Source organism: Etheostoma cragini, chromosome 10, assembly GCF_013103735.1.
Source record: "Etheostoma cragini isolate CJK2018 chromosome 10, CSU_Ecrag_1.0, whole genome shotgun sequence".
Taxonomy (NCBI): Eukaryota; Metazoa; Chordata; class Actinopteri; order Perciformes; family Percidae; genus Etheostoma; species Etheostoma cragini.
Window position 1 is genome coordinate 2,404,433 of NC_048416.1, and position 12,929 is coordinate 2,417,361.

Here is a 12,929-nt window from a genome sequence, read left to right on the forward strand (position 1 = left end):
AGGGGGGGGTAAAAGAGAGAGTCGGTGGAACTGGGAGAGATGAAAAGCAGGCCACAGGGGGAGAGGGAAGAGAAAGAGAGAGATATGCAGGGAGGAGGACGGGGAGATGGACAGCAGGGGATGAAGATAACCGAGGCCAGACAAAGAGAGGAGGAGAGATGAGAGGGAGATCCGAGAGGGAGCGCGGCGACGGAGGCCGAAACGAAATGGAGCGAGACAGAAACGCAGGGAGACAGGGGGTTCACGACGGACGCATGGTCCGGATAGCCGGTGTGTGCCGTCACAGACCCCCCGTGGAGCTTACATATGTCAGCACCGGCGGCCCTGCCCACTCTGGAGAAAAAAAACTCCTCTCACACACACTGCAGTTGAGCAACCTGCCAGCCCCAGGCAACCTGCACTGGAGCTGGGCGGACCCTCGCTCACGAGCCAGACCTTTGAAATGTTGGCCACTGCGTCTGCTCGGAGACACTGTGTCTCATTGTGAATGTTTTTTCCCTTTTTCTTTCTCCATTGGCTGCATCCCCAGCGTTCGAAAATGTGGAACAGCTTTTCAGGAGCACCATCTTTCCGAGTTCATTCCCCATTACGCCGCTGTTATTCATTTGGGTTCCCTTTAACACACATGGGGGACACGCCACTCCCGAGCAGAAACACAATGGGATCTTACATCCTTGAAAAGCTCCGGCTCATCTGCCCTCAGGTTGTATTTTGGTGACATCAGGGTCAAAGGGGACTCTTGACCTTTGACCCTTAAAGCTGTCAAAGGTGGATTCGAAATAGACCGGCTTCTATAAACAGCACCGACTAGCCTACTTGTAGTTTGGTTTTATGCTACATATGAAAAACAAGCCTGGTTAAAAGACTATTAACCCTTGTGTTGTCCTCCCGGGTCAAAAACGGACAAAAAACTGACATTTTTGTCCCTTTTTCAGACTTTTGTTTTTTGAAAAACTACTTCAAAAAAACTTTAAAATTACTGAAGGGTTTCAAAATTGTTCAGAATGAATGGTTAGAAGCATGTGGGAGATGTAGTTACATAATTATACATTTATATGTATATATATATATATATTTTTTTTTAATTTTCTAACCCTTTAGTTGTCGACCCAGGTCAAAAACGGACACAAATTTTAAACTTTTTTAAACTTTAAAACTACTGAAGGGTTTCAAAATAGTTCAGAATGAGTTATTAGAAGCATGTGGGAGATGTAGTTACATAATTATACATTTATATGTATATATATATATATATTTTTTAATTTTCTAACCCTTTAGTTGTCCACCCAGGTCAAAAACGGACAAAAATTTTAAACTTTTTTAAACTTTAAAACTACTGAAGGGTTTCAAAATAGTTCAGAATGAGTTATTAGAAGCATGTGGGTGATGTAGTTACAGAATTATATATATATAAATATATATATTTTTTTTACATTGTCTTACCCTTATGTTGTCCTCCCAGGTCAAAAACTGACAAAAATTTTACATTTTTGTCGCTTTTCAGACTTAAAAAAAAAAAAAAAGTTAAAGAAATGAGATGTAGTTACAGAATTCTTTTTTTAAAATTTATTTATTTATTTGTTTTTATTGTTTAACCCCTGTGTTTTCCTCACGGGTCAAAAATGGATACAAATTTGACATTTTTGTCCCTTTTTTTTTGTTTTCACTAACACCACCTTACTAGTTTTATACTACTTTTTGGATATCATAATGGTTCAATAACCCTCATTTATATAGAATCATACCTAATATTTGAGTTAAAAAGCAGAAATGATGAGTTATTTTGACTAATAGTTAGGATCAGAGGAAGGAAATGATCAGCTGTATTTGCAAAGAGCGTTGAAAGGCATCCAAACCATTTTTTTATGGTCATTTGGTTAAAAAGAAACTCATATTTCAGATATAGACATTTTTTAAAGGGGTCAGATTTGACCCGAGGACAACAGGAGGGTTAAATGCTTCAACATGTAACTTACACATTTCAGTGTATTTCAAAAAGGACATGTCTATAAGTCTAGATCCAAACCTATCCATAAAATGAGTTAGCTCTCGAAACATTCCGACATTTTGATCTTCAGGCGGTTTCACACCTTGTTGGTTTCCGAGGCGATGTGTGCACAAAATTCTGTTAATCTTTAGCCTGCTGCTGATTAAAAAAAAAAAAAAAAAGGCGCTGCCGTTCCAGGAAGTTAGGCAAAGCATGGTGCGGTGATATTTCATAGCTTCTCCATACGCCACCTCATGAGGTGGAATTGATCGTTGCCAGTGAGCATAGAGCTAGAAGACTCCTCATGTTAATTAGCATGGTTGCACCTTTCACCCAGAGCTGCACATCATGACTGTAATGCCAGTTACATGATGGCTTTAACATAGATTTTCATGGCAGGGCTCATGTATTGAGTATTACTATTATTAATGAATATAATAAATGATTATTATAGCCTACTAAATTGCAGCAATGGCTACCACTTGAAATGAGCATCATTTGTTTATGTTTGACTCATAATGCAAGCTATTGAGTTAAGGTGTGAAATGTTATTTTTATACGCCTATATCATTTATACATTGAATTTAGGATAATCTGCAAGAACGTTTAGTGACACCAAGATAATCTGTTGTTTTCCCTCGTTTAACCCTATCCATCAACAAACTTTCCTTTAATTTTAGTCCAGATAATTCCTCATTTCTGCTTTTCCAACTCAAACATTAGGTACAATTTCCTATAAATGAGGTTTATTGACCATAAACTCTAAAAATAACCGTAAATCTAAAGCCAATAAGTTAGTGTTACGTGGTGTTAAATGTAAAAAAAAAAGTGACAAGTCAAAAGTGTTGAGAAAAAGGGACAAAAAGTTGAGAAAGACATTGACAAAATTGTTGATTTTTGTTATTGAATTTTGACGAGAAGACAGCACGATGCTGCTGACCTCTGATTGGTTGATTGCACATTACACCCAAAACACACACCTATGATCAATGAAGACACTAAGTATAACCCTTTTTTTCGTCGTCATAGAACCAAAGGTGGATTTAAAACACACCTGCGCCAGGCGTTTCCCGCCATGCGCTTTGGCCCCCAGTGTTTTTGAAGCTTGACCCCCCCACTAGGGCCAACAGGTCAGGATATCTCAGTAGGAAGGGTTGGAACAGCATCACTTTCACAGTTGAAAAGGTTAGGTATGTGTTGTTATGTTAGGTACTCTGATACAGTTGCTACTTACCTGGTCTAATTGTGGTCAGTATGCTCCTGTTTCACAATATTCAAATAACCTAACTTGATTAATATCTGTTGCTTTTGGATCTCAATACCAAATATGGGCATACGTTGCACTGTACTGTGATGTTGTTCCCCTTTTCCGCTTTAAATACTAAATAATGGTGACATTATTTTGTTTTCACCCAGGGAAGGCATTTGGGTCCCTAACGTTAGAGGCCATGCTTTTACATTTACAATGTGTTACCCTTTCTTCCTTATTTGTCTTTCACAAGCACCCAATTTATGAAAAAAAAAAGCAAATAGCTTTAAAGTTATGTGGGTTAAGGTTAGGGGTGGTCATGTTTTTGCTTTCTTTACTGTAAAAAAAGTGTGATTAAGATTTAATTGTCATAAAAATAAGTATTTCTGTTGAATCCGAATGGGACAATGCAACATATTTCAGATAAGTGTTGGACCGAGTGTAGAACCAGCAGACTCAAGGACTGCTTTGTCCCCCATGCCATCAGACCATACAACTCCTCATACATACTTACATAAATACACACATACACACACACACACATACACACATACACACACACACACACACACACACACACATGCATACATACATACATACATGCATACATACACACATACATACATACATACATACATACACACACACATACACACATACATACATACATACATACATACATACATACACACACACATACACACATACATACATACATACATACATGCATACATACACACATACATACATACATACATACATACACACACACATACATACATACATACATACATACATACATACATACATACACACACACATACATACATACATACATACATACATACACACATACATGCATATATGCATATATACATAGATATATACATAGATACATACATGCACACACACACCTGGACTTACATTATTACCTGGTCACTTCAACACTTGACTCAACACTGACAATTTGGACTGATTTATGGTTAATGTCTTTTCATAGCCAAAGGTTTTTATTGTTATTATTATAACTATTAACATTACTGTTATTATTGTTATCTTTATACTGTCTTCTATGCTGTATTCTTGCTAAAACGGATGCTGGAAATGTCAATTTCCTTTGGGGGGGTCATCCCAAAAGGAAAGAGAAGTCTAAGTCTCTAAGCCTAGACATGAAACAGGCTGCTTGGTAATGGCAGACGGTTTTAAAATGTAGGTTTATTAATCTCAAAGTTGCACATTTGCTAAATTTGAGAGGAAAACACTGCAGAGTTGGTAACCAAATACATTGTTCCTGACTTGGATTTTTCAATAAAAATTGTAACATCCTGATGTCTTACACATTCATTCCCCAGCATGGAGCTTATGATTATGACTAATAATAATCTAATGACATCACAGCCGAGTTGGTATTCATTACAGAGGACAGAGCTGTAAACGGACTGTCTCGTTAAGCCTCTTCATAATGACTTGATTCAGAAAAAGAGATAATATACTGTATGTTTCATTGTGCTCACATGTAATACATCTAATCCTGGTGGTTACAATCTTTGCAGTTTGCTATCATGCAGGCGCTTGGTCAACACAGGAAGAGCACATACGCAACCCGTGTCCTGGTTTCACCTTTCAGACTCCCAACACCCACAGTGAGTAGAAACATTACAAGTCAACGGCGTGCACACGTCCTTCTGGGACAGAGACTCCTACAATGCTTTGCTGGGAAACCCAACACTGTCCTGCTATATATAGCGGGGCTTTTTCACACCGTGCATGACTGCTTGTGTCTAGTCACATGATTTGAGAAATATGGGTGGAACGCACACACACACACACACACACACACACATGCACACACACATACATACACACTCCACAGCTCTACAAAAGCACGTACACAGAGGCTGAGGGTGTGGAGGTGGTCGGGGAATGAGAAGAGTTTTATTGAGTTGGCTGTGGCGTGCTGCTTCCCGTGACTTGACTCCCATTTGCTCTGTCTCCCCCGCCCCCCCCCGAGCGTCTCGCCCTGTCTCGCTCTAGACCGCATGCTAATCAGCTGTCCCTGCTCTCTGTTTGGTCTCTGATGGGCTGTTTTCTGACGCATCCCGCTGAATAGATAATCATTGTGTAAGTGACCACTGTCAGCAACGCCTCTGTGTCTTTCCCTATCAGCCAACCCCCCCCACCCCCCCATCCCACCTCCCATGCAGAATGCATTCTATAACCATATGAACAGTCACAACTGTGTGTTGAAAAACAGATCTTGTCAGTCTTTTTGTTGCGTTATTTGGTTCTTTGTCCAAGCCGACAAAACAGAAAACCCCAAGGCAAATACAGGTAGAAGGTGAAATACAAAAGTCAAAGTGTCAGCAGGAGCACAGTTTGGGAATTAGTGATGTAGTAATAGGAATATGTGACCCAACGGTTAGGTAGTAACCACAACTCAAACACTCCAAACCTTTAAAATGAAGTACATCTCTCATGGTCACATGTTCCTACTAGAAGGATTTGTATGCAGTTTGTTGCAACCAATGTCCCTTTCAGGTCTGTAGACATGTGTCCAGGGACATCTTTATCATTCTTTTGGTATTCCAGGACATTAAAATCCAAATCAAACAATAAGCATGTGATTAAAGTGCTGACTTAAAGCTGCAGCAGTGTGTGAGGGTGTTCAAATCTTTGTTGGCTGACCAACAAAGAGACACAGTCCCTCCAATTTAATGACAATGCAGGTCAGTCATCCTAAACATGGCATCTTCTAAGACTAAAGACTGTCCCCTGATCACTGTCGTCCCCTGACTCCCCGTCCAACTGATCATGTGTTTCACTAACTGAAGACCCGACTGAAGGCAAACTAACACAAGCAGGAAGTGAAGATGCTAACAATGGAAGTGTCTGTTGGTGTGTGTGTGTGTGTGTGTGTGTGTGTGTGTATGTGTGTGTGTGTTTGTGTGTGTGTGTGTGTGTGTGTGTGTGGCAGACTCCAGATGGTCACTGGATAAAAATGAAATATTAAATATGCCGTTTGACAAAAAAATAGCTCTTAATCACGAGGTTTCCAGAGCTATCGGCCTCAGGTTGTGTTATCTGTTGTTTCAGTTGTCATGGAGATGGTTTCGGATGTTATCATGTGACACGAGTACGAATTTTCGGTCACATGATAGCCGTGTTGAGATGTGGCAGATTGCTCTGGAAGAACCCAGAGAGTGGACCTTGTAATGAGAACTTTTTGTCAAACTGCTATTTCATAGGTCAAAAATAAACGATGAATAATTAAGTATGCAGGGATTTTCCTACAATTATGATTTTTTCTTCCGTTTTAGGCAGCTAAGAGAGCCAAAATGAATATTAGATCAATGTGAGCATCAAAATTAACTTCCTGGTATAGTCAGTCCCCAGTGGACTTCTTTTGTCTTTTGGCTTTTTAAGTGTTATTTATGAAATCTGATCTAGCTTTTCCAATCTTTGAGATACAAATATGGCAATAGTCAGTGCTTCTTTTTTTTATTTTTATTGAAATAACTCCAAAAAACCCCTGTCAAATACAATTTTAAAAAGCTAGGGAAACACTCTGGGATTACTTTAACCCTTGTGTTGTCTTCCCATTGACCTGCAACTTTGTATTTTTCTGGGTTGAAATGTCAACATTTTGTTGTTCTTTTTTCTACACATTCTCAACGTTTTTGTCACTTTTATTCCACATTTTTTGACAATTTTTATTCACGTTTTAGTCAATTTTTAAACACTATTTTTTTACGCCTTTTCCAAAGTTTTTGAGGTTTTTATTGACGCTTGTTCCAAAGTTTTTTGTCACTTTCTCAAAAAGAAGTTGAAAGAAATATTTATGTCAATTTTTGAAATTCTTTCTGCGTTTTTGTAGTTTTATTTTCAAGATTTGTCACTTTTATCATAGTTCTGATATAGAAAGATTTTGTAAAGGGGTCAAATTTGACCCGAGGACAACAGGAGAGTTAAAGTTTATCTTAATCTGTCACATTAGTTTTGGCCCTTTGGTGTAACAAGAGTCTCTGAAGGGCTCTGATGAAGGTCTAACCCTACATCGTAACGTTAGTCACTGTTATGCACCTAAAAAACAAAACTATAAATTAAGAAGACGTCTGTGTTGCACCGGCGATTCTTTTTCACTCTACGCTGTTTGGTCCTGCCCTGGTTGCTCCGGATCCTTGTGGTTTTGCAGGAGAACCCTCGGCTATGCTTTGAGCTAAGCGCTAACGTCAGTGTGCTACCAGTGTGCCACCTCACAAGGACAATGCTAAACAGGCTGAGATTTGCCAGGCATAGTATGAGTGTGGGTGGTGATGGTGCAGCGGATGTGACACATGCCTTTGGTGTGGGAGATCTGGGTTCAATTCCCACTGCCATACATCAACCAATGTGTCCCTGAGCAATGCACTCAACCCCTAGTTGTTCCAGATATGTGTGACCTCTGATGGTAATCGCAGTTGTTAGGCATTTGGGTAAAAGCGTCATGTAATGTAATGAGAGTCTTTACTCCGTTGGTCATGTTGCAATGCTACGAATGCTAATAAGCACTTAACACAAAGTACAGATGCAGCTGATGGGAATTATTAAACATTGGATCAGAATGCAAAATATTAGAGCAGATGTTAGTGCTGTAGCGGAAACGTCAGCACTAAATGAAGTTGGTAACATCAACATCTGTACAAAGTTTCATGGTAATCCATCTTATAGCAGTCAAGATAGTTCAGTCAGAGGCATGTATCATAGATCAGAGATCTTCAACAGGGGGTTCGGAACTCTTAGGGGGTCCTCAGTCAGTGCAAGGGGGGTGGGGGGCACACAAAATTATTGTACACTTCTATTGTTAACTTAAAAAAAGTATTATCAGCAAATATAAATCCTCACACTGTGTGGGGGGGGGGGGCAGTCACTAATCCACTGTGCCACATGTAAAATAATAAGAAGTATAGAATCACGTCAACAATTATTAGGTTATTTTAATAGCTTAGTGTTCTATGCAATAAAAGGGTACATATAAAGGCTTAAGGCCGCCTTGCATGTTATTCTAGGCCCAGTTCATTTTGTACAAAACATGCTTTGGGGGGGTCCCTGCTCTGTCTCTCTTTCCTTTAAGGGGTCCTTGGCTTAAAAAACTATTAAGATCTAGGAAGCTACACCTTCTTTGTTACTAGTGATGTCAACCCCCTCCATTTTAAGACCTGAGTTAATTTAATTTATCCTCTTTATTGAAATTACAATTGACACTCTGTTGTCATTACACACTGGCCTGAAACACACGCACATGCTCAGGTCCTATACTTGCATTAATGGAAATGTCAGAGTGAGTGGGTTGCGGTTGGGGGTGGGGGTGGGGGGGGGGGTCTGTGCCTTGCTTGTTATTGTTTCTAATTAAACCCAATGTGCTGAAGAACCCCAAACTTCTTTGAAACCCATCATAGATCATAGTTGGGGTTGTGAAAAGTACAGATGCAGTGACTCATTCACATAAAAAGACACACACTCCTCATGTAGAAAGCAGACTGTCTGTGGTTCAAGGGTCGGGGGGGGGGGGGGACATTAGGATCACAGATAGTTCAGGTGATACAGCTGGTTAGTAAAAATAATAACAATAGTGGATACTCTTTATTAATCCCCTATGGGGAAATTACAATGTACACTCTGTTATTATTACACACTAAACACACAAGTCTGAAATACACACACATGCTCAGGTCCTATACATGCGTTAATGGAGAGATGTCAGAGTGGGGGGGGTTGCCGGTGCTAGACCAGCGCCCTGAGTGGTCGAGTGGGGTTCGGTGCCTTGCTCAAGAGCACCTTGGAAGTGCCCAGGAGGGGAACCGGCACCAGATGAGTATTTTAGTTTGCGTTTTAGTTCCTGGTAACCCGCTCGTGACTTCTGAGTAACAAAACTTCATTAACGCTCAATTAAGTTCACCACAGGGGTTTTCTTCCCCCGTCTTGTGGTCAAAAATCTGAAGACGCGTCTCTCTGCGTCCGCCATGTCAATCCCACAAACCATGTGAGCACTCGGCAACATCAAAGCTGCTTGGTTTTTAGCATTCAAGTGGACTCCATTTGAACAGCTTTCAAGTTTTTCCTCTCACTCCGACCCCAAGCAGCCCCTAAACCCCCCCTTCCCCCCTCCCCAGCTCAGACGTTTCCCTGTCTGTAGTTTCGGTCCATGAAACGAGTCCTAACCCAGTGCATATCAGTTCAGTTCAACCTCAGGGTTCAAGTAAGGATTTCCTCCAGTGTATGTGTCCATCAGTGTCTATACCTGAGTCCTTATGTTCTGCACAGGGCTCGTTACAATGAGCACAGCAGGGCTCTGTCTCTGTGCGGGGTCCCAGTGTCACCTCCTAGCAGGATGGGTATGTCTTAGTGGATCAGCGGCGTGCTTCTTTTCTGTAGGTGAGCAGGTTTGGCGGGTATTGCAGGTTTGTTGTGGGCTCCAGTGCTGTGAGGATCGTCGGCGAAGGCCTTCCTGAGCTGCGCCACGCGGCCTCCATGCTCCGACTTTGTCTCTGCTGAGGAGGAGAGAGAGGGGCGATGTTAGTTTTCTCTGAGATCCGCCTGAGTTGGAAGTCTGATAACTCACTCTGATGTCCTTTCAGGCAACATCTCTACTCTCCCGACACTGTGTTTCAAGTAACTTTGCTGTTCTGGGATACCATCATGTTATTTATTTAGCTGTAAAACCTTCAATCCATGAAACATAATCATGAAAAAGACACACGTGGTTTTTTAGCCCTAACGAGCAAGCAGGTGGAGTCTCTTGTGATGCAAGCAGTGTGGGTAAGTACATTTACTCAGGTGTTGTCAATACTTTACTCGTGTATTTCCATTTTGTATGCTTCGCTACACTCAGAGAGAAATGTACTCTACTGCATTTATTGGACATCTTATTAAGTACTTAACTAACAAAACTTATGATCAGTTTATAGAAGATGGAAGACCGAATGCGTTTATTGTCATTATACAAGTAAAGTACCACTTTACATAAAAAAATATGAAAAATATGAAATGTAAGTAGAGCAGAAGAAGAAGAAAAACAGAGAGGGGGGACGTGGTGCACAGTTCCAACTATATACATATATAAAATAGTAGAAATATAAAGGGTTTGTGTACACATTATGCAAAAATATAGTTATTGGTGTCTCAAAAGTCCTGAGTATTAAATATTGCATAGTAATGAGATTACGTTATTAAGTCTTAAATATTGCACCGTGGTGAAATTAAGTGCTTAAGTATTAATAATAAATAAAGAAATGATGATGCATTATCAAATATGATGCAATGGTGCACATTAAAAAACAAATCCCTAACCCATAGATATGAGCTCCACCTCACCCTGCAATATTACATACACATGTTATGGCATTAGGGATAATAATCCAATAATGAAAGTTATATTAAAATACTGTGAAAGTGGCTTTTCTGCAAAATGAACGATGTATTTTTTTGGGTGTATTTGGTATTTTGTATTTCAGTTAAAGTTCATATTACCTTATCTTATACTTTCTTCTGATATGTACTGTAAGTAATTTTCTGTAAAAATGCTGGGGCTTTTCATTTAATATGTATAGGTGTATCTGTACAATGTGGTAGTACTTCTAGTTTTGCCTAATTAGAATCTGGAAATGAGTAAATCATAGACTCACAAATGAGGTTTCTCTCCACCTCTTCCCTCCTCTCTTGTTTTCTTACCTCTGTCCTGTGTGCTGGCCCTCTCTGTGTCTGGGAGCTTGTCTTTGAGCGGTGCCTGGTTGCCATGGCTACTAAAATGGGGCCTGTAGAGAGGAGTCCAGTCGCCGAGGTCGTACGAGCCTGATTCACTGTCGCTGTCCCCGGCGGGGTCCTTTGGCTCGCCATCAGCGCTGCAGGAGTCCTCCTCATCCCACTGCTCGTGTGCTGGAGCTGCGTCATTCTGAATGCAAGCGGGACACAATGTGATGGTAAGACCCTGACACAGTCTTCATCCTACCCCCCCCACCCCACTTCAAACCCACATAACAAACACACAAACTCACCATAACATCTGCGAGGGACAGCTGGATGTCTTGCTTCAAGTCGAGCTGCTGGGCCTCTTTTCCTGGCAGCAAGTCCACCGACTGGACGCAGTTCAAATTCTCCCCGTGGACTCTGGAAGCAAGGGCGTAACTTTGGGTTAAACATTGGAGGGTTTTTGTTTGGGCGGGTGGGGGGGGGGGGCTAGTAGTTGAGCTCTCCACCTTTGAGCCACATTGAAATTTTGAAGGTCAAACGTTAATTTTCTGCATTCTGGAGATTTCTTTTCTGTGCCTTTTCTGCATAAATGTATGCAAATGTCTATATGTAAAGGAAATTCTAGTTCGGGGGGGGGGGGGGGTTGCACTGGCCAGTTTTGATTACAGGGCCCCCACCCCCTTTGTAAATTACATCTGTGTCTGGTAGACAAAGACAGCATTTTTTAGTCCCACAGACAGCCGCCCTAACCTTTGAATCAATCCTCCAGTTAGTCATATAGCAAATAACTTCTATAATCCAATTAGGAGGAGGAGACGGCACGCTGACTAAGGCCCATGATCTTATCAATCCCAGTTATGTCAATTGTTAAAGGGACTGAAGGCCTTCTTGAGGCGGATGTTCGCGTTGGTTAAGAACACACGTGGATGAGCCCCACGACAAGGCCGTCAGTGTTAAATGTTCAAACTAATCCAAAGGAATTAGCACATTCTGGACATTCAAAACGTATGGAAACATTGGATGTTACAACTGAAAGCACATGAAAGACATTTTTCTCTGAAACCCACGTGATGGGTGGACATGGTAGGGGTGATGGATCTCATTTTATGTCTATGATTTTGAAGCAACAAGTAGTTGATTTTTTTTTAACACTCATTCAAAAATCAGCCACACCTTGTTCTCTTCAGCCTACTGCTGCTGCAAAAAAAAATAAGAAAAATCCAGCAAATGGATACTGTTGATACGGAGTCTGCTTTTATACCATTTCATAGGTCAATGACAAAAAAAAGGCCAAATGAGTCAATCAGTGTGTGTGTGTGTGTGTGTGTGTGTTTAAAGCAGTTCTTTGTGTTTATTACCTGTTATTCATGAGGCTCTGGAGGAGTTTGGAGGACCTGAACTCGTCCACCTCTCCGATCACACGTACGCTCACATCGCCATCCCGACCCAGAAGCCACTTCACATGCTTGTTGTCAGCTGGAAGGACGAGAAAAGATAAGAAGGGAAAAAAAATGAAATGGGTAAGCTTACAATCTCTGCACCAGATTCTGCTAAAAGCTGTCTCATAAGTTGTTATTCTTGCTTTGATCCAGAAGGTGGTGCTGTCCTACAAGTATAGAGCCCGGGGAACCCAACACAACATCTCTTTCTGTGAGTAAGTTCATGTGTCTCACTGCAAAACATCATTCATGTTTGATTAATGTGGGATCATTACAAAAGTTCAAAGCAGTGACCTCATTCCTGTCAGACCAGATCAGACCGGGGTAGTTTAACAGAAACTCCCTCTAAAGTTCCCAGCCATCGACTGGAGTGCGACTCTTTCACTAAATTCATTGCAAATGGTTAATTATGTAAAAGTTTCTTGTTAGCTCACCTTCACCCAACACGTATTTATGAGGGGCCGTCAGGGACATTATTCAGAATTACCTCTCACAAACACATGTGAAATGCTCTTACATACACTACTGA

General features: G+C 40.9%; 1 protein-coding gene across 1 annotated transcript in view; it reads right to left on the reverse strand.

Annotated features, from left to right (window-relative positions):
- Positions 1 to 9,183: 9,183 nt before the first annotated feature.
- zgc:92242 (uncharacterized protein LOC436899 homolog) overlaps positions 9,184 to 12,929 on the reverse strand; it is a 10,163-nt gene continuing 6,417 nt past the window's right edge. The window contains exons 3-6 of the mRNA XM_034884145.1: positions 12,320 to 12,437; positions 11,267 to 11,378; positions 10,944 to 11,163; positions 9,184 to 9,763 (exon numbers count right to left, since the gene is read on the reverse strand). Coding sequence (XP_034740036.1) covers positions 9,615 to 9,763; positions 10,944 to 11,163; positions 11,267 to 11,378; positions 12,320 to 12,437 — 599 coding nt within the window. The 3' untranslated portion in view covers positions 9,184 to 9,614. The remainder of the gene's footprint in view (positions 9,764 to 10,943; positions 11,164 to 11,266; positions 11,379 to 12,319; positions 12,438 to 12,929) is intronic.